This window comes from Typha angustifolia, chromosome 13 (assembly GCF_048772165.1).
Source record: "Typha angustifolia cultivar Huaian chromosome 13, ASM4877216v1, whole genome shotgun sequence".
Classification (NCBI taxonomy): Eukaryota; Viridiplantae; Streptophyta; class Magnoliopsida; order Poales; family Typhaceae; genus Typha; species Typha angustifolia.
In genome coordinates, this window is record NC_133251.1 from 1084465 (window position 1) to 1105872 (window position 21408).

At 35.8% G+C, this 21408-nt stretch overlaps 3 protein-coding genes across 4 annotated transcripts; 1 reads left to right on the plus strand and 2 right to left on the minus strand.

The window, feature by feature from the left end:
- Positions 1-1129: 1129 nt before the first annotated feature.
- Positions 1130-2478, minus strand: LOC140774874 (transcription factor MYB93-like). The gene is made up of 3 exons (XM_073118036.1): positions 2335-2478; positions 2066-2195; positions 1130-1982 (listed from the first exon to the last, which is right to left on the minus strand). The coding sequence occupies exons 1-3, from the start codon at positions 2465-2467 to the stop codon at positions 1319-1321; spliced, it is 927 nt and encodes a 308-aa protein (XP_072974137.1). The 5' UTR covers positions 2468-2478; the 3' UTR covers positions 1130-1318.
- A 4415-nt stretch (positions 2479-6893) lies between these two features.
- LOC140774131 (probable protein phosphatase 2C 41) lies at positions 6894-14180 on the plus strand. The gene is made up of 7 exons (XM_073116996.1): positions 6894-7301; positions 9997-11237; positions 11344-11503; positions 12454-12696; positions 12840-13116; positions 13489-13643; positions 13750-14180. The coding sequence occupies exons 3-7, from the start codon at positions 11465-11467 to the stop codon at positions 13882-13884; spliced, it is 849 nt and encodes a 282-aa protein (XP_072973097.1). The 5' UTR covers positions 6894-7301; positions 9997-11237; positions 11344-11464; the 3' UTR covers positions 13885-14180.
- A 2456-nt stretch (positions 14181-16636) lies between these two features.
- Positions 16637-19300, minus strand: LOC140773771 (metacaspase-1-like). 2 transcript variants are annotated; one of them, XM_073116496.1, is made up of 5 exons: positions 18743-19292; positions 18328-18658; positions 18034-18154; positions 17144-17338; positions 16637-16885 (listed from the first exon to the last, which is right to left on the minus strand). In XM_073116496.1, exons 1-5 carry the CDS (start codon positions 19164-19166, stop codon positions 16826-16828), a joined length of 1131 nt encoding a protein of 376 aa, XP_072972597.1. In that variant the 5' UTR covers positions 19167-19292; the 3' UTR covers positions 16637-16825. The 2 variants fall into 2 exon arrangements, with proteins under 2 accessions (XP_072972597.1, XP_072972598.1); XM_073116497.1 differs by lacking the exon at positions 16637-16885 and having other exon boundaries at positions 17144-17357; positions 18743-19300.
- Positions 19301-21408: the final 2108 nt, after the last annotated feature.

Here is a 21408-nt window from a genome sequence, read left to right on the forward strand (position 1 = left end):
GATCTATACTAATTTCGTACCAAACGTACGGAGCTCACATTTATAGGTGCTTTAGATTAGCTACTTTCCAAACTTCTTCGGAAACCAATTGCAGCCTCGTTGTTGTTCTTGTGTCCAACTACTCTTGTTTCCCATAATGGTTGCCCTATTATAGCTTATAGTAGTTAGTCCCTTGCAGAGAAAGATATGTCCACCTGCTCACAAAGAAAAATAGGGCATGTTGTAATTTAATCAGAGAATAATTTACCTGTTTAAGCCCCTTAGTTTGCCACTTTTTAATATGTATCTGTCCCTATGTTGACTGAGTGAAGATTGTGGTCAACATATCTAATAAGCCTGTCGGTTTGGACAATTAAGGCCTTTTCTAGGTTCGATTTTGGAGCTTTAATACAATATGATGATTGTCATGCGTCGCCTTCCTGTAGGGCAACTTGTTTGTCAACTCTCTAACTGCTAAGATGCAAGGGTGTCTAGTTCTTTATTGTTCAGATCTATATTTTAAGTGATTTCATTAATACAAAGTTGAAGAGGTCTTTGAATATTTGAGGAATTTTGTGACCTCTTAGTCTATTATATGCATGATGGCATGATGCTAGTTTGTGATGACCTCTTTGTTCTTGAGGTTGAAAGAATCTTCAGCAAAGTTTGTATCACTTATATTTAAGGTAATAAACTAGGAAACTCAGCCCTGTCGTAGCACAAAAAAGAAAAAGAAAATGAGAGAGAGAGAGAGAGAGAGTTTGGATGGCCTTAATCATTGTAGAAGATCTTTACAAATTTATAAATGAGAATAAAAAAGCACACTTACAACTAGTTGCATGGCTACTGACACAATGTTTATGAATGCATGCATGATTAAAAAATTAAGCATCGTAAATGTACTGTTAGTACTATATATATTAATCACCTTTGTGCTGTATCCTGCCGTCACTTGTTAGCTTAGCTCTATATTATTTGTTATTGTAACTATCAGCATCAATCATCTTTAACAATATTGCTAATATTCTAATGCATGGTGGTTTTTCTTAACATAGTTGTAATTGAAAACTGTGTGAATTAGAATAAATAAGTTTCAGAATCTCAACATCATCCATTAGAAAAGATTACAGAGAAGTGGCAGTATAATCCAGCATAGTATTCATGAAAGATTGAATGGTTCTGTACATACATGCAATTCACTGGTTATAGATCCACTACATCTACATCCAAGAAACTATGCATGGTGAAGACAAGAAACACTATAGAAGAAGGGTAATTACTCTCTGCAAACTTTTCAGACCTAGTTCTTGTACTGCACACAAGATAAATAGGAGAAGTATCAGATAAAAGAGGGATCCTCAACTAAGAGCTCAGGAGAGAAAGAAGGTGCTGCATTATTGTCATAGCTTGAAAAGCTACACATATCTCCTTTGCTCATCAAAGTGTTGACAAAAGGAGAAAAATATGAAGGTGATACCATTTCTGCTCCATTGATATTATTCTCCCCCTGGCTTAACTGAATAAAACTAGAATCTTGTTTAATGTCAGGGCTGTATGCCATCTCTGGTAACGGGTGTAAGTGAATTTGAGCACCAACCACTGACAAAGGACTTGGAGGAATAGGATACAAAGTTGGCTTTGTTGAATTCAGCAAGCCAATAGACTCCATACCAGAACTGATGCTATTAAGGCTGTTGGTACTGGAACTACTAATGGTTGACATAGGAGACTGGAGAAGATACTCAAAGCTCTGGAGCTTTGCCAACCGAGCTGCCTCCGCTTGCAACCGACCAGCAAAATTTTCCCAAGGTTGTTGCTCTACAAGATCTTTGAGGCTAGCTAGGGCCATGAGTTGCGGTAGAGTGGCGAGGAGATCTGTCCTCGGTCGGTGGGTCACCGGGTCGATGCCCATATTGATCAACTTCTTCTTCAGATGTGTGTTCCAGAAGTTCTTGATCTCGTTGTCGGTGCGGCCCGGGAGGTGTGTCGCGATTGCTGACCACCTAAGAAATACATAGAAAGATGATCATTGGCATCTCATGTTCTATAAGTTATAAAGGTCTTTATATAGTGCGAGAACTAGTACTTGTTTCCTAGGACATAATGTAGATCAAGAATGGTCTGCTCTTCCTCAGGAGAAAACCTCCCTCTCTTGATGCCTGGCTTTAGGTAGTTTGTCCATCTAAGCCTGCAGCTTTTGCCACACCTATTGAGGCCTAAGATAGATGAAAGCATAGCTTTTAAGATGGGAAAAAAAAGTATATTGAAAGATGTACATATAGTCATGTAGTAAGAGATGAACAAACAAACATGAGAGAGAGAGAGAGAGAGAGAGAGAGAGAGAGAGAGAGAGACCAGAGAGCTTAGGAAGGCTTCTCCAGCTGCCATGGCCATTATTCTGGATGTATTGAGTAAGTTTCTGGTCCTCTTCAGGTGTCCATGGACCCTTCTTGATTCCATAATCACCACAGCCCGGAGATCTGCCCATTATTGGCTTTCTTTGAGGAAGTGGTGGAACTGTAAGTAGATACTGCTATGTCTTACGACACATGCTAATTTTTATACACCATCTTCTCTTCTGTTTCTATCTTATTTATTAGAAAATGACTTGTTAGGTAGGAAATATAATGATATACCCGCATAGAAGTTTGTATTAGGATCATATGTCAACACATGATGTATACCTTCTCTTCTCTTCATTGTTTATCAAAGTGTCATATCCTGCTAATATTTAGTAATGAAGTACGAAGCAAAAAAACAATGACTCCAAACCTTAGATATTACAAGAAAATTACTCTGAGTTGAACAGTGCTGAGCGCAAAATCAAATCGAAGTCTGTTATGTTATGATTATAAAACATAATTCTGTCGCTTTTTTCCTTGTTGAAGCTTTTACTTAGCATTTGTAAGTTAAATAGTAGAGAAAAGTTATTGTTGTGATACAGAGAAAAAATTGAGATAAAATCTTATTGGCGTTGTAATTTAGCAAAGCTAGAGTGTGCTGACGCTGACACTGGGAAATGAAAGTTAGAGAAGAGAATAGGAGTAGATAAACAATTAATACTAACAGCAAACAATGGATTATTATATGTTTGTCGCTTATCGATCTGCGTAATAGCTGACGATTTTGAATGAATGAAGAGTTGGTTTGAGAGCATGCAAGTTGGAACAAAGGAGACAACTAGTAGGGTGGACTTAAAACAAATTGACACATGATCGTGGCATTACAGAGACAGATTATTAGTCTGGAAGTATGGTAGTTTTATATGAGTGGACAAGAAAAAAGGGCAAGATTTTATATCTATTACCAAATGGAGATACAACTTTGACATAACTACTTCATAACATATATGGAACGCAACTTTAAGTTCCCAGTCCAAGCCATATAGAAGAAATTCTTTTATTCAATGACGGTGAGATGTTAGTGTAATAATTTTGAGAGGATATTTCTTTCCAAATATTTGAGCAGAACTAGCAATGAAATTGATTTAGACATGATGAAACATCTCTACCACCATCACCACTTTCTAACAGTACATTTCTTTTCTTTACTTTTCTTCTGTTTCCCTCTGTTTCTAAAGCAGATGCAATAAAGATAATTTCTTTGACAAGAAAAACTATAGTGATGACCTCTCAATGAGGTCAGTTAATGTTACTAAGATATCTTCTCTTTTTAATCTTTCTGGTCGGATAGACCACCAACAAGATGTGTGAAAGGGCATACTTAGATATCTGATGTCACTTTCCTGATACGCATATATACGCCTAACTCAAGTAACCAAATTATTTCTTGTAGACTTTGTCTCACCTCATATTATGCAAAAAAAATTTCTTGATAAAATCTTCGTTTGCGAACACTTCCTGAATTAATTTACAAGTAGGATTTGCTGTCCTAGTGCCCATTAACAAGGGCACTGAAAAATTAAACAGAGAAAACAAGACCTTGCATCAAGTATTTTCGTTATCATTTCGAAGTTTGGATATATATGTACAAAAGAGTTGTATATCTAGTTCTACGTGTTTTGGCATCACAATGGATGCATAATGATGTGATATGGCTAAAAGACTTCATGCTAGCTAAGATCTAGTGATTAACCCATAGGTTTGTATGATGTAATCATGAGGGTTTATGAGTTAAATTAACTATTGAATAGAAAGAGTTAGTATTTGAATAAGTAGATAGATTATCAGCATCAGCAGTCAATTTATTGAATAGAAAGAGTTAGTATTTGAATAAGTAGATATTATTCTACACACTATCATTTTCCCACCCTCATGTGAAACCAAGAGATCTTCCAACATGAGTGTGTGCTATCTTGAAGATCTAGTACTGATCATAGGTTCATTACAGTTTCAAACTTTCAATAATAATAACATTCTTAGTATTCAGCTCCTCTATCTGTCTCTGTCTCTGTCTCTCTCTCTCTCTCTCTCTTGCGTGCCTGGTTGATCTTGGTATATTAGTAGTTATGACTTGAAATTTCGAAGTTTGGAACTGTCTGCATCAGGGACTAAATAACTTGTCCTCCAGGATTGTTACAATAGGATAAAGACATTTTTTTAGTAGAATCCTAATGGTGATATATCTAGAGTGGTGATGCAAGAAAAAATAAAAATGAGAAGGATAAATAATTTTGAAAACAACTAATCTTGTGTCCCCTTCATGGCAATAACTCATCAAGGAGTAGATTTGCCTCGAAAATAGATAAAGGAAAAGAGTAGAGTTGAAGAGCAACAAGAATAGTTTTCCAGAAGGGTAGAGAGAAAAATATTTAGCAACTCAAAAACACTTGACAGCCAGAAGAATTCATGCTTCTCACTCCCGTTACCGTTACCTTGTTTCACATCCAAATGCTATCATAAAGGATGAACAAATAAGTTTCAGTGAGAAGGGACTTCACAATGTTGAATGCATTACTTCTATCATATCTGTCAAGCAAGCAATAGTCTCCCATCTGCAGTGAAGAAATCTTAGCTTACAACATAAAATACTGTATAAATTAATTAGTATTGAAAAACACTTATGCTATTTAGGGTGTATAAAATTGCTTGACTCAATAGAACACTCAACTGTAAGCCATTCTACTGTAATTCTATCAAGAAAGAAAAAGAAAAAGAGAGAGAGAATGAACAATATGAGACAGACCAATATGTACAACTTACTTCGATTATTTGAGAATTTTACCATGATTCTGCGTATTCTCAACAGGATAATTATGGAGCTAATTATGCTCTATCCCTGCTAAGAAATCATTTTCACTTCATAATTGACTTCCAGAATAAGGATCGCATAATATTTCTGTAGGTCTAACCCATAACTACAAACGCAAATTAAATGATAACAAGCACAACACTTGAAGACTTTGGCCCTGAACTCTGATTCGTATAGCTTTGCGTTTCTGTATGGTTATTATTTCTGATACAATAGAAGAAGCAGTTGAATTTTCCTACCAAATCCTTCTGTGATTGGGAGTGATAATAGATGCTTATTTACTTCGGAAGCAAATGGAATAAAGGAATTAGAAGAAAATATGTGTGTTAGGTCTTATGACTGCTCTTTCTAGAATACTATTCTCCCACAAACAATCAATTACTAATTGTCAACTTGTATCAGTTGAACTTTCTTCATTGCCAACTTGCTGCATCCCATTGGAATAGCATAAATATTAGCATATCATGGGATCTTTTATGCAACTGGAACTTGTAATGACATTGCAAAGTACTTGTCAGCACTACATTATAGTAACATAGTATCTCACTGTAAAGGATCAAAGACTAATATACATAAGCTGATTGGAACATCTACCAAACTACTAAGATCTCAGTCCATATGGAGGAAAACCACTACTTCATATTTGTACAGCAGTTTTATTCGCCAACTGATTTCAAATCCTGGATTCTTTGTCTACATGGACTAATGCGATGTACAATAAATTCTGATACCATTTGCACTGAAATGATTGGCATTCTAGAATACTGATGGGTTACTGATATTACTAGCATTACACTGACACTCTACCTCTATGATTTAATGGATTTTATGTTATATTACTGAAACAAGATAAAGATGAAAAGCCTTAATGATATCACCACTGCCAAGGCTGACCAGAGTTTGAAATGTTAAATGCTACCTGGACCATCTCTAAATGCAATGAGACAGGGTGTCTCAAAGGATGGGCTATCCTTGTCAAGAATGCTTCCCTCTCTGTCTGAATCCAGTTGAGAGTTCCTTTCTGCAGATTGGGATCCACAAGAACAAGGTTTTTTTTAGATGTATGTGTAGCTAAAAGGCAAAGCCATGGCCACAAAAACTAAGGAAATTTTTTTATTACTCTGGTGCTAATAAATGTTCATCTAACACAACCTAAGCAACTGTCAATTTCTCCACCAGCAAGAGAATTAAATGGAAATTAAAGATAACAACCTGTTTCGCAGTTAAAATATGTACAGTCTTTTTTTAAATTTTAAACTCCCTTCCCTCTAAACAAAAGAAATCTCATGACACCAATTGACTAAAAACTTTTAAATGTTGAATTAATGGATCAAAAATATATATCATGCCGGAAAAAAGAAATCACACTAAAATCAACAAAATGATAATTATACACCTATCAACTCTGCATTGAATCAATCATAGTGAGGAAAGAGAAGCTTAAATAACACAAAGTAAATAGTTAAGAGTGAAGATTTTTGTTGTTGTTGTTATTACGTGGTTTAGAACTTGTAGGTCAACTTAGGGTCTTCTCATGGTGATAAATATCCCATAACCCGTCTGGTAGCTTATGTCCGTCTCTAGGAATGGATCCCGTACAAAGATTCATATACATTCAAATTTAGAAACCCTCAATATCCTCGCCACGTGGAAATACATAGTAGGGACCAAACTCAGGGTTACGTGTCGTTCTGTTAGTAGATTCGTGAAGTGACCGGGTCGTACGAAAGAGCGCGGGGCAGGTGAGATTTGCGACGCTTCGGAGGAGAAGCTGCTCTTCGTTTTTCCGCTCGCAACTCTCCGTCTCTCCTCCTCCGTCTTCGTCACTCTCTAGTTCAAGAATTAGGGTTAGGGTTAGGGTTTTTGGGAGAGATGGGGAGGGACGCGACGCTGCAGTCGAGCTTGCTCGGGCTTGCGGCGGTGATGGTTGTGATCGGGATCTGGACGATGTCGTTTAAGAAGATGATGGTTACCTACTTCTTTGGACTATTGGGGATCGCTGGGATCGTATTGCCCGATTGGGAGTTCTTCGACAGGGATTTCTCCGAGTGGTTCACGCCTATGCCGGCGGAGAGGAGATCGGGAGCCGATTGGGCTTCTGGAGCTGGGAGGTGATCTCTATTTTCTCGAATTTATTCTTGTAAATTGAAGGATAATCTTCTAATTTTAGTTGCTCTTGATGTCGGTATAAGAACTTGTTGGATTAGGAGCATCTTTGATGGAGAATTGGCATGGTTATGGTGCTGGTCGAAGAATTTGATTTCAATCTCAAAGGATTTAAGGCCATTACTTTATATAATAACTAGAATTTTTCTGCCTGAATGAAAAAAAAGTAAAATAAATCAGTTTCTGTTTTGGAGATGCTTGGCGAATGTTTCATATACGCATAGTATATAGTACATTCTATTGTTTATTTCCCTTTACATGCACAATGTTGGCTTTCCTGCAGGTGTGTCCCACTCTTATTATTTTTTTTTAAACTTTCTTGTCCTTATAAAAAATGGAAACCGATGGAATATGAACTTGTTCTCTGCCATAATAAGTAAGTAGGGCAGATTTCTGAGGTTTAAGGTTTATATGTATCCTTTTGAATGATAGACGGAATTGTTAATATAGAACGTTATGTTAAATGCACGCTAAATAGTTTGGACCAATGAAAAGGATGGGTCTCAGGCCTAAATATTCACTTTGCCAATATGAATTTAGAAAGGTGGAATAGCAACTAGGGAGGATGGATGCCAAGTTTAAGGTCACTTTTGCAAACGGGAAAGGACATAAGAAGAGATCTTCTTGTCCAAAACTTAGTTTTACGATCAATTTTTGGAAAATGAAACCTAGAAGAGCTTGACGACACAGCTTTGAAGTTGTGAGAGTGGAATACTCCCACTTTCTCGATTTATGAAGTAAATGCTGCTTTGGTATTTTATCTGTAATTACTGTCTACCCTCCAAGAAAAAAATTAGTTTAATCATATTTTAATATACTGAAAATTATAATTGCAAAGTACACTAAAAAGTTATAGTGTTGAGGTTTATGTATGAGAATAGCTCACATGGACTGAAATTGCCGAAGTGAAAAGGATTCACCCACATGATTGGACCCAAAATTAGAGGTTAAGATTTTGGATGTGTTAAGCTCTAGTATATGCCTCAACTCCTACTAAATTGGTTCAGGCTCACTTACTTCTTCCAAAAATTGGTCTCAAGCTTCATTGTTTCAGACTTTCAGTATCCTGAACTACTATATTAAGTGATATGGTGTGACCAATTTGATAGCTATTGTAAAAATGTTAGCTCTTCGGGAGAGTTCACAATAATGCAATCTAGTGGAGATACTGGAATCAAGACCTGGGCAAGATTTTGGGACTTGCAAGTTACCTGTGTTGAATTGGCAGCATTTAATGCAGCAAATCCTAGGTTAAGGTAAATGTTCGTAGATTGTGGGATGCTGGTTCAGATTATGCCTCGTGAAGAGCAGTTATAATTCTTAGAAGAGTACACTTGGAAAGCATAATCAAACATAGAGCTCAATACGGAGTGGCAGATCAAACTTGAGAGGAAGTATTTGATCTAGTTGGCTCATGCACGAAGAGTAATATTTCTAAGGTCGGAGTAAATTGAAATGGGGTGATATACATCATTGAGCAGAACCTACTATTATTTTTTATAAAATTCTAACATGTGTTTTAACGCCTTTTCATTGATTTGGTCCCTCATCACCCCCAACACTTGGCTAGCCTAATTCAACTAAATTATTGTGTCTACGTTCATACTATTTTTCCAGCATAATAACGTCCATGTGATAACCAAAATTATATCATGGGCACATTTTGTTTGTCTTTTATGGTTCCATGATGATAACAGACTGTAGTGAAGCTATTTTGTTTCAAAAGCTCAACTCTTGTCTCCAGGAAAGAGCTTGATACTAATAAGGGTTTAAATTTTTATACTATCTCACCGGTTTCCTGCTGTATATTAGTTGGCTTCCTTTTCTTTTGATCCTTTGGTCAACTCTTCTTTGTGCTTATTTATTTGTTCTTGTCAGCTGGTAATATGATAATATCAGCACCTAACACTGACTTTTTTGTCCTTTGAAGAGAGACAATTTGAAATAGTTCATTGTGGAAATACCATGCAACCATTATATGTAGTCAGTCATCTCCAAATAGGAAAACCAGATATCTTCACAGCAAGATTGCACCCATATGTTGACAAAATCTGCGCCTACTTTTTAGGTTTATGGGCAGTCACACTAAGCTGCTAGCTGGATACGTGTGCTTTTGCTGAACTGAAGAAGTCATAACTCTCAAGGAAGCAAGTCTTTTTACCCAGGCTTCTACTGGATTGGTGATAAGTCACCCAATATATTAACTTACTTTTAGTCTCAGGAATATCAGAGATCATAGTATTCTATCCTTGGAAATATACCTTCAATTTAATTCTGGTTCTATGCATGCATTATTTTTATTTACAGAAGAAAGGCTCATGTTGGGCCTATCCTCAACATTGTAATGTTGCTCCTTTTGCTTTGCCTCTTGTGAATTGCAATGTTTGAATAAATTTTTCACCCCTAACACTCCGGGAGCTGTAGATTTTTAAATTTCCAGAATAGAAGAAATTAGACTGGAAAAAGGGTCAGCTTGCCGGATTTCAACAATGTAATAGTGTAATACCACAGTTTTGACTTTTGTCTAGCTCTCTGCTAATTTTCTTCTTCCTGTCCACGTTTCCTTTATATTAGCAGTAAAATTTATCTTTTTACAGTACGAAAAGTTAATTACTGTTTTCTTCTGATTATCTGCTGCAGATTTAAGTTTCATCCACTAAGGGTTGCTGTGCTTACTACAATCTATGGCTTTGGCCTTTACAAGTGGTGGATGTACATATCTAGCTAGGTGGTGGCTCTGGCCTCCCTACATCAACACTTTTAAAAATGCCATCATACTGAAAATTCAACATCTTATGAATGTCTAGCTAATACCACCTGTGTTACAGACCTTTTTCTCAAGAATTTTGAACCTTACTATAAGGTTGTATGTTCTCCTGTCTATCAAAATGTTCTCATTCTTATCTCCAGGATCTTCTATTTCATTTGCTGCCTTTGTGGTATATTCGGTTTCAACTATACTTAAGGTAGTATTTGCCACGTGTTGTGGGTTTCGCCGTTGGCATAATAATGTTAGCTGTATGTGTACATTGTATTTAAACTATTTCAGTTTGCATTATCTTGCCTCTAAAGTTTATTGTCGCTATAAATTTTGATTGAATGAATGAATGCTAAACAATACCTTTACCTTAGTACATGATTCTCAGATATCTCAATGCAAGAACACAGAAAAGTAAGTTTAATTTGCTCCTTGCTTGGATCTTCTGTGTTTTAGCTTAGTCAAACTAGACAGGAGAAAGCTCAAGCTCATTTTTTATCTATCAACTTGGCTCAATTCAAACTTACACTTAATTTATTAATCATGATGTCGCTTGCAAGTTGCAGCCCCAACTCCAAGCTCTATCGACAATGAATTCTGAGACCCGACCAGCTTTTACAGTACATCAAAAAGCTTTTACAAACAGACATGATTAGAGATAGCCATGGTACAAATTGATGGGCCAAATGAGTCAGACCAAGTCAACCCTCTCATTTGTGTAATTGTGTGCATGTAGCCAAAGAAGAGCACGGGTGTTGTGGGCAAACAGCGAGGGTGAGAGGTGCAACTCCCAATAAATTCGCTGCCTTCTTCCCAGTCGTGGGGTCATCCTCCCATGTGTGTTTAGTAGCCAACGAAGTCAACATAGGGAAAGTGTTACCTTTTCCCGGGTTCTTACTTTTATTCTCACCTTTCCTTATTATTCCTTTATAACTTTCCTCGAGCTCGTTCCAATATCCTATTCTTATTTCGTTGGTTTGATTATTTCTTTCTGCGGAAAAATTGAATTTTTTTAACTCTTTAACACACGCTCAAGTTGTGATTCAAAAAGCTGGTGGTGAAGTGAAGGACTGACTTCTGTCTATCTATCTGAAATCCTATTTCTTCTTCTCCGGCTGTATCAGTGAGTTCGATTACACAATACCCATATGGGATTTTGACTTTTAGATTGTACGCTCTCGAAGTAAATTTCCACTTTGGCGATCTGATTTTATGGTTTTGAAGCGCAGGGACTGGAGTTTATCGAGGTTTTGGGACGTGGGCTGTGATCAAAATTGCGCCTCTGGATTGATAAGGAACAGTATATGTGGAGAATTTTGCGAAAGGATTGGAGGAACTGCAGGGCTTAGTATGGCGAAGTTCTGCTGCTTCAAGAATTACTTTTCTCAGGTGAGAGAAGATTTGGTCTGGAGTTACTTCTATTAAACTATGTTCTTTGTGCTTTCGTGATTTAAATCCTGTGTAGATCTGTGTATGTCCCGTTGTTTGCTTGTTGCTGGATTCGGGAAGCCCATACTTTTGACCGAGTAGATGGCCAGAATATATTGCATCTTTTCTGCTTATGTTCTTGTCTGTTAATTTCCCTTTTTTTTGGGGGGGGGGGGGGGGGGGGGGGGGGGGGGGGGTTTCATTATGGAGTGAATGACAGTAAATAGGAAGGAATTCATTGATGATCTCACTTGAATAGCATGCATACTGTTTTCAGATATGAATCTTTAATGGAGAACTAATGTTCATTTTTATACTTTACTGGTGTTGACGCTAGTTGCCAGTAATGATCTATTGTAATGTCAGAGAAAGAGTCAAATATATCAAAAGAACTGAAATTATTAGATGAAATCTAGAATACAGATATCCTGGAAATATCAAGAGTTCTGCTGAAAATGTATTCCAAGGAGCTCGGCATCTCTGGGTTGATCAAAGCACCTCAAGACCTAGCTATATATGTTCATCTTCAGCCTTCAGTCCAACAACTTAAGGAGACTGCAAGGGATCTCTTTTCTGTCATTGAACTCTATGTAATTATACGTAGTGCATTAGTCTATGTTTTTTGGATCCATTCAGTCCGATCTCTTGGTTCATTTTATTCATTTCATTTTCAAGCTGTAGGAGTTTGAACTCACTATAAGTGCAACTTATTCAGAATCATTTTTTTATCATAAAAATCATGGACTGCAATTCTTGTGAAAATATGCTTATGTGAGGGAAACTGCTAATTCGACCTCTTTAGAATTTAATAATTTGTTAAATACCAAACAATTTCCATTACTATTTTTTTCCGAATAATGAGCTGATTTAATTATGTGCCCCTCATAACAAACTTACTTTTTTATGTATAGTTCATAGATCATTCTTCCAGTGATGCGGGTAAAGGGAAAAGCTCCCAAGGCCACACAAAAGTCAACTACGGATTTAGCCTTGTAAAAGGGAAGGCAAGTCATCCAATGGAAGATTATCATGTTGCTAAGTTTATACAGATGAGAGCACAGGAGCTTGGCCTGTTTGCTATTTTTGATGGCCATTTAGGAGACAGTGTACCTGCATATCTACAGAAGAACTTGTTCACCAATATTCTGAGAGAGGTGTGATGTTAGTTTGTTTTGTTCTATATTTCTTTCCATTTCATTACCTTGATGAGTTCCTTTTCTGCGTAATGGGGATAATCAAAACAACTCAGAAAAAGGAAAAGCATGCTAAACTAATTTCTATGTTTACCCTGTTTTAGGAAGAGTTTTGGACACATCCAGATAGCGCTATCTTAAGAGCCTATGAGAAGACTGACAAAGCAATTCTTTCTCACAGTCCTGATCTGGGACGAGGTGGATCCACTGCTGTTACTGCTATTCTGATAAATGGAAGGAAGTTGTGGGTAGCTAATGTTGGTGATTCAAGAGCAGTTCTTTTAAAAGGTGGAACAGTAATGCAGTTGACAGTTGATCATGAACCAAGCGCTGAGCGTGGGATAATTGAGAATAGAGGTGGCTTTGTTTCAAATATGCCAGGTTTCTATTACACCCTTTGCTGAATTGTAGATTTCATCCTCTTTTGGCGCATTAGAGTATGATATATTCATGTTCTTTACTTCTTTTCTTGTACCTTCCTCTGCTTCTTTGTATGGTTTGTGTGGCATTTTGAGCAAGAATCTTCATTCTCATTTTTCTCACTTGAATTAACCATTTCTGCAAATTGTAGTTGACTGGAATAGTTCTACTGCTAGGAGTTTATTGAAAGTAAAATTTGGGATATCAGTAGGATAATCCTTTTTCTTTTTACCATCACCATGTAACATGAGACATGAGAACACCAGAAATGTCATTGCCATCACATGATACCAAGAAATAGTCTTACAATTTTTTGCATACTCTATTCATCAGGAGATGTCCCAAGAGTTAATGGCCAATTAGCTGTTTCGCGTGCTTTTGGAGATAAGAGCCTGAAATTGCATTTGCGATCAGATCCTGATATACATTATGAGGATACAAATGATAACACTGAAGTGCTTATCCTTGCGAGTGATGGTCTATGGAAGGTTAGTTTCTTAACACCTCATGCCTTCATCAGTGATGGTTCTCTTTGAAGTCATCTTCTCTTACACTTGTTATGGTTAATTTATTCCTCTTGTCAACTGTCTTTAGGTGATGAGCAATGAGGAGGCAGTGGATATAGCTAGAAAGATTAAGGACCCACAAGCCGCAGCCAGGCAACTGACTACAGAAGCATTAAACAGAGAAAGCAAGGATGATATATCATGCATTGTTGTCAGATTCTAGACATGAAGAATACAAAGCGTATTGAATATATATCTCAAAAATCTCAATTGTTAAGTTGGATGTGTCTGATATAATCAGCTGAAGCCTCCCTCTTTGTAAATGCTCTCTTCTATCATTTTAGGTGAGTGATATATTGTTTGATTCCTTTTGGGCATTTAGCTAATCGAAACTCGTGCTTGTTGTTTTTTTTTCTTCATGAGGAAGCAGCTTGCTAAAGAGCTGTATTTAATTTGCATAATGATCTGTGGAATCATTTGCTTTTTTTCTGAATATATCGAAGCTCTATTGCTGATCATCCTGAGTCTCCTGGTCATTTTCTTCCATATTGCTTCTTGAATGTAATGCTTGTGTTATGAATAATAGGAATATCTTATCATACTACAGAAATTCCTATTTTACTTATTTATCAACATAATATATGTCCTGAAGCCTGCCACCATTTTTAAGTGGTCCGTGCACCGCCGGCTGTAACAGAGCTTTGCTAGGGTTTCGAACTAGTGTTGTCGTCGATAGCCTATGGATCAAATCTTAATTGCTTAATTTTACTTATTTATTTACTATCCTTAACAAAAAATACGGGGTTGACCTTAAGGTGAAAAAAATCTGCAATCAAAGTGCCCCAAATCTCAGAACGCAAGACAAAGCAAATGCTTCCCTTCACAGAGAACTTATAACAAGCACGTAGCAAATGCTTCCCTTCACAGAGAACTTATAACAAGCACGTAGAACTCGAAAGCTCAAAAAATCCGGCTATAAGACCGTGTTGCGATAACACGTAGAGACTTGGCCTATATTATTATGTCATGGCTTAATAAAATATTCAGTAACAATAAGGATAATCATGATCAGAGTGCAAAAATGATATAATTGCTAGAATATTAAATAAGCATGAAATACACTAAAACTCACTTGTATACTTAAACATATTAAGATATCTATTGAAAAATATAAGCAACGTACTACGAGATATAATCTATCACATATTATTGATAATAATAATTTTTTTATCTATCACACATTATTGATAATAATAAATTTTTTACATGAGAAAAAAATCAATAGTCATTAACAAGAAACTTTCAAAGCCTAGGTTGATTCTATAATTTATAAAATTATTTTAAATTCTGTAACTTTAAAATTAATATTCTACTTAAAACATCCAACATCGCAAGAACAAGGAGATTCCTTTCCGTCAAAAAGGAATCAATAAAAAATTTGTATTGTTTTGAGAAAATAATCGATAATGATACTACAGGTTTAATTATTTACAAATTATATAGATAAATGAATATCTAATATTTGTATAAATGATCTCAAAACAAGCAAGTACTGTATCTTTAATCTTACTTAATAAAAGTAAATTTATCTACAAAACTAATGGTAAATTATATCAATCAATCAAATCGTAGATAAACACCAATCCAATCTAGCTAATAATCTAATAAATCGAGAAATGCAATCATTACATAAAAAAAAAAATTCTTTAAATAAATAATTCTTCATTGACTAAATAAAAGAAAAGAAAAGAAAAAAAAAATTAAAGCCAAAGCTTTCCTTAATTTCTGTCATTGTTATTAAACCTCAAAGAAGAAGATAAGTTCATGGAAAAGCCGTGTCTTGTTATTCTGGTCGACGTAGAGAACAGCAGATGGAGAATAGATCTACCAGTTGACTACATATACTCCTGCAGATCATGATAACTTTCTCCATGCAAGATGTTACTGGGAAATTAACTTCATGGCAATCGGCTCCTACCATGGCTAAAGCTTCGAGAGACGGGTATTCTGACGATCCGCTAGAAAAACTTGAAGCCATTGTCTCTTTCTTCAATCTAATCTTTCAAATTATATAAGATATAAAGAAATCGCAACCGATACTAGAATATATATATATATATCTATATAGATATATACTCTTATTAACTTTATCATGTTAAATCCAATATCTTGACAATTACGGATAGAACTCTTTCACGGATACAACTCTTTATTTATTTTATTTAATTATTAAAAATTAACAAAGTAATTATCCATAAAATTTAAAAAATTTAAAAAATTAAAAATAAAATACCAACCCACGTCACGAGAATTGATGTGATAGAATAAAATTATGATATTACAGTTGTTTCCTATAATATATTTATATTTATTTAAATTATTTATGTTTTTCTAATAAAATTTTAAACTTATTAAGTATCTGTGAGTGCTGATACACAGCTTTATATATTTTTTTAATTTTTTAAAAATATATTTATATATTTATATTTATATCAATTATTAAATATTAATATTTTTAATTAAAATATATATAGTCGGTAAAATATTTACTAGTTTTAGAAGTGATTTTTTTTAATTAAATAGAGAATTTTAAGAAAAAAAAATTAAAAGTGAAATGCATGCATTTAAGATATGAACGGATAGACGTGAGAACGAATAGAATTTTTAAATATTTTTTTATTTTATCTGTTGTTAGTGTTTATAAAAACACTCGTTGATTCTAAATAATAAATAAATAAAATTTTATTATCTAATTAAAAAATAAAATTTTTAAAATTAATTTAATATTATATAACAATAATTTTTACGGAATTTAAAATGATATTAAAGAAATTGAAAAGCTAAATGGAGCGGGACTCTAAATATATCAAATAATCTCTAGATTAACAATTCTACAACTCTGAACTTAAACTAGACTGTAGCAAACTCTAAATTTAGAGTTTAATTCGGACTCAGATCGAAAATTTGGAACCCGGTTATAAGAGCAAGGAAGGCAATACAAGATAATTTCTGATGTGAAAGCCCAAGAAGAGAAAGAGAAATTAAAAGAAATCTTAATTTAGGATAGTGATACAAGTTGCAGCAATGCTAGATAAAAGTGAAGCAATAATAGATTAACATCTTCACTGATATTACGACATAGGTGTGTGATGCTTAGTAGCATATTACAACAGGAACGGCTTCCGATAAATATCGAACATTTCTGAAGCAGACAGCTGAGGCTCCTGCAAACCAAATAAAATTGATCTCATGAAAAAAACAAAAGGATAGAACCTAAAGTTTTTGAGTACCAATTATTAAGAACATGATATAAAGAATTTTGTATATCTTGATTCACTGTGTTGCATTGCACTGTCTTGTAGAGTTTAATCTCAACTTGAATATATATACATATATATATATATATTACTTAAGAAACTTATAGAAGACCTCAAATTGCATCAAGGAATCAAGACTGCTGGATTAATTTGATCAAGCTTCACCTGTGTAGTGCGAAAAGTGAGAACCCTTCGGATGAGAGAAGCGATTGGGCCATTGAGGTGAGTGCTCGTGTTGGTGTCACGGATTGCGGATCTCATGTTGGTAAGCAAGCGACCATAAGTAGTTCCAGGTTCAGATTCTATAGCTTGGATAAAACTGTATGTCATGGCACCAGTTGAAGTAGAACCAGCGAAAGCCTGGTGGTAATTTGAACGACTGCGATCAAACAAAAAAAAAAAAAAATCCTTCTTCTTCTTCTTCTTCTTCTTCTTCTATTTCTCCTAATAATAAAGACTATGAAGAACAAAAACTATGATAAAAGAAACATCTCTGAATTTATCTTCTGTTAACTTTTTAAAATGGTTGTGTTGAAGTTTTGCAACAGGAAGGAGGATGTAGTAGAACTGTAGAACAGAGCAATTACAGTCGAATTATTTTGTCTATATTTTTCTTGACCCCTACCCGACTAGATGATGTAAAAGCTTTCAGCAACTGCTCAATTAAGGTTGAGGCTTTCTTCCTTTTACTAAAATACATCAAATACTCTTCTTCTTTTCCCGATCCATCTAAAATATATACGTGTTCAATTTCCTCTTCCTCAAAGGCAGGGACAGGAAGAATATTTTAGTCAGCAACAATAGCATGTTAAAAGTTCCTTATGAACTAACACGAGATGTTTTTCTTTTTCTTCAAAAGTACATGCAAAGCAAAACGATTAGACTTTTCAATATCAAGGAAGTCCATTTGCTGAGAATTATAATCTTCTAGTTAGACTACACTACAGCTCAATCTAGACAGTTAGAAAGGAAACTAAAGGATATATTGAAGCTTATGTTATGGCCTTCTATGTGTATTAATGAAAAGGAAGTGGATGCATCATATATATACTCACAGAAGTATCTGCAGAGGTTTGATGATCATCACAACCACTGATCAAGATTGCGAGACCTCCGCTAGTGCCTTTGTATTCACCTGTTGGTGGGCTATGATCCTCCCATTGCCAATATCCTGTCCTGCAAATAGAAATAACTGGCTTGCATATTCTAGCCAAAATTTGCGTGTGAAACAATCAAAAAGATTGCAGATTGAGGCTAACTGCATGAAGAACCACATTTATATTCTCATAGAATCTAGAATGAAGTTTTCACATTCAAATCGGTTCTTTTATGTGGATAAATACGTGTACCTGGAGATGCGGCAAAGATAAGGGAGGTCAAGGATGGTGCCACTGTGGCAGGTGTCCACAATGGCGTGGAGCTTGGCACCCCTGGGTAGCGGACGTACGATGATGGAGTTGACCTCATCATCGACAATCATGCCGTTGGTCTCGAAGTCTAGAGGGCAGAGGGCCTCGTCATAGCCGTCTATCTCATCGCCACTGGTATCCAGCTTCTGCGCTCCGTGTCCGGAGAAGTGGAACACCAGAGAATCCCCTGAGGAGCACCCAGAAAGCAACCATCGCATGGCCGCCAGTACGTTGTTTTTGGTCGGCCATCGGAATCGGTCACGTTCCTCCTCTGTACACAATTAAGTGTTGGAATTTGAAATATAAAAACTATTGTTATATTTTTATAAGAGTAATAGTTGAATATTTTTCATACCAGTGAGAACGAGGATGCATTCCTTTGGGAACCCGAACCTCTCAGATAGCAGGTAACTCATGCAGTTCACATCATTCACAGTCCCCTTGAGCTCATACCGCCTCGAAGTGTAGGTTATGCCTATGAGAACAGCCCTCTTATTTCCATGCACTTGAGGATAGCTTGGTGGAAAATACTGAAGAGGATTCGGATAACCATAAGACTGCACGCCATAGCTCGATGAGTGATTGAGAGAACTGACGGCGCTCGAGATATTTCCGAGGATGGACTTGACGAACCCCACCGCTTCTCCGACACGGTCCGACGAGCGTCCGACGTGGGTGACGGAGCGGCATACGGCGCATCGGATGCTGCGAGCAAAGGGCGGCACCACCAGTTGCACGCCACATCTACTGCACCTCGCAGTCCTATTCCTGCTTCCCATTGCCACCTTCCTCTCCTACAACACAGCCACAATCCCTTTGTTTTTGTTTTTCTTTTTCCTGTCTAGAATTCCGATGGACGACCTTTCTCATCCGTTCCAGGTTTTATTCCAATCGAGAGAAGCAAACGGTACCTTTATTCCAATGGACATGAGTGGGTAAAGAATAGGATGCCAATTACTTTTCTTCGTTTATAGAGCACTAACAGCTGAACAATTGCTGTGAAGGATAAGGTGCGCTTGAGAGATATTGAATGCGGATGTCAGCCTCAACTCGAATCCGAAGCACTGCTGAGTTCAATGCTCCTTGATCGAAGTTGCTTCTCTTTCTCATTCATCTCCTAAAGAATTATATATAAAAATTTCCAAGAATATTGGAACAATTGTTGATGAACATAAACATGAACAACGCCAAGCATGCCGTTAACAAGTAAAATTCTTTCCGAAAGCATACTAGAAACTGGAATCATCATCAATAGTACTTATTTCCTGTCAAATATTCCTTCCTACCGTTATATGGTGAAATGCAACAGTTTGAACAAAATTACAAATGCAAGCATGTAAGTAAGACGACTCCGTTAATGGCTTAATCCATCTTATCAAACTCTTTTTTGGCTCTATCTTCAATTATGCCAAAAACTAACCCAAAATCTATCAGTGTAAACAGCACGAATCTTCACGCAAAAGATTTCTCCCAAGAGATTTAGCCCAAGCCCGGCAGGCCTACTTAAATAGAACTTAAATAGAGGTAGCCCACTTAAATTTTAAGAGAAATCTGTATACAATACCCTACTGTTTTAATAAAATTATAATTTATACACTATATTTTTACTATTTATAAGATCGAGCGAATATGTATAGAAAACACTCTACTGTTAAATCAATTAGTTAAACTTAACTATACTAAAAAAATTATGAAAATATTATCAACTAAGTCATACATTTTAGTTATTTAGAAATAAGGACATTTAATCATTTTAAACATATAATATCTCATAGTGTTAGTTTAAATCTAACACATAGTAAATTTTTTTTTACATATTTACTAAATTATAAAATTTAATTTATAATTAAATATAAGATATAAATTATAATTACGTTAAAAAGAGGATGTTATACGTAAATTTTTTTAATGTTAATTTTAAGATTCGTTCTATTTGGACTGCATCATTCACATCATCATCATATCACCGGTATATATTCTACGTACGCTTCTTCATGCAATTTCTACGGAATTCACCAGATGCATTTGATCTAGTCATTACTGGCTAATGAATCAATATATCCTTTTTCCCTTGATAGTCAAATTCTAGGGTGGTTCAAAGTCGCCGAGGATCACATTTTGGTGTTGGTTGACACGTACCCATCAATTATTCATAAAGTTTGATGTTAGCGTCAAACATGTCAGTCATACCAGAAGGACATGCTCCAATATATTCCTACTCACCATCATCACATTTTATTTATATCTGATTGGCCCTCCTAGTTTCCACGTTGCAACGTGGCAGATATTTTATTGCCCAAATAATTTTTATATTTTTCATCCTAGTCCAATTAATACCTAGTCTTTGGTTGGTATATGTGATGATGACCTTCGCTTCTTTTTTAATGGGATCGCTAATTTTAGAAAGAGCAAGGGATTAGCATTACATATATATATATCACCTTTATTAATGCCACAAATTTGTTGAAATAATGTATTTGTATATATATAATCTTCACACCTAACGACTTCCATACTTTATGAATTTGTATTTATTCATGTGGTTAATAAGAAAATGATAGTTACCAAACTCATAATTATATTAGTGATATTCATAATAGATTAATATATTGCATTGATATTTTTATGAAACACATGTGGCATAACAGCCTCTCAACTCTTGGTTTTTTCTTCCCCTAGTGTGGTTCTCTTTTTTTTTTCCCTCTCTTCCTCTCTTAACTTTTTTCCCTTCCTCTTTATCCGTCTGTTCCTTGCTACCCGTCATCCACATGATGCCGGTGTCACCGTTGTCTAAGCACTGTGGTACCCACCCGATTTTGTCCTCGACCTCTGAGTTATCATGGTCAGAGCAAAAGACTGCGGATCTAGCCAACCCCACTTTCTACCCATCTGTTCCTTGCAATTTCTGTCGCCATGTCTCGCCTCGGCCTCCATCGCTGTGCCTTGTCACATTTCATTGTGGCCTTCATCATACGTTAGCACTTCACCCCGTGTCGTCTCAACCTCTGATGCTGTGCCATC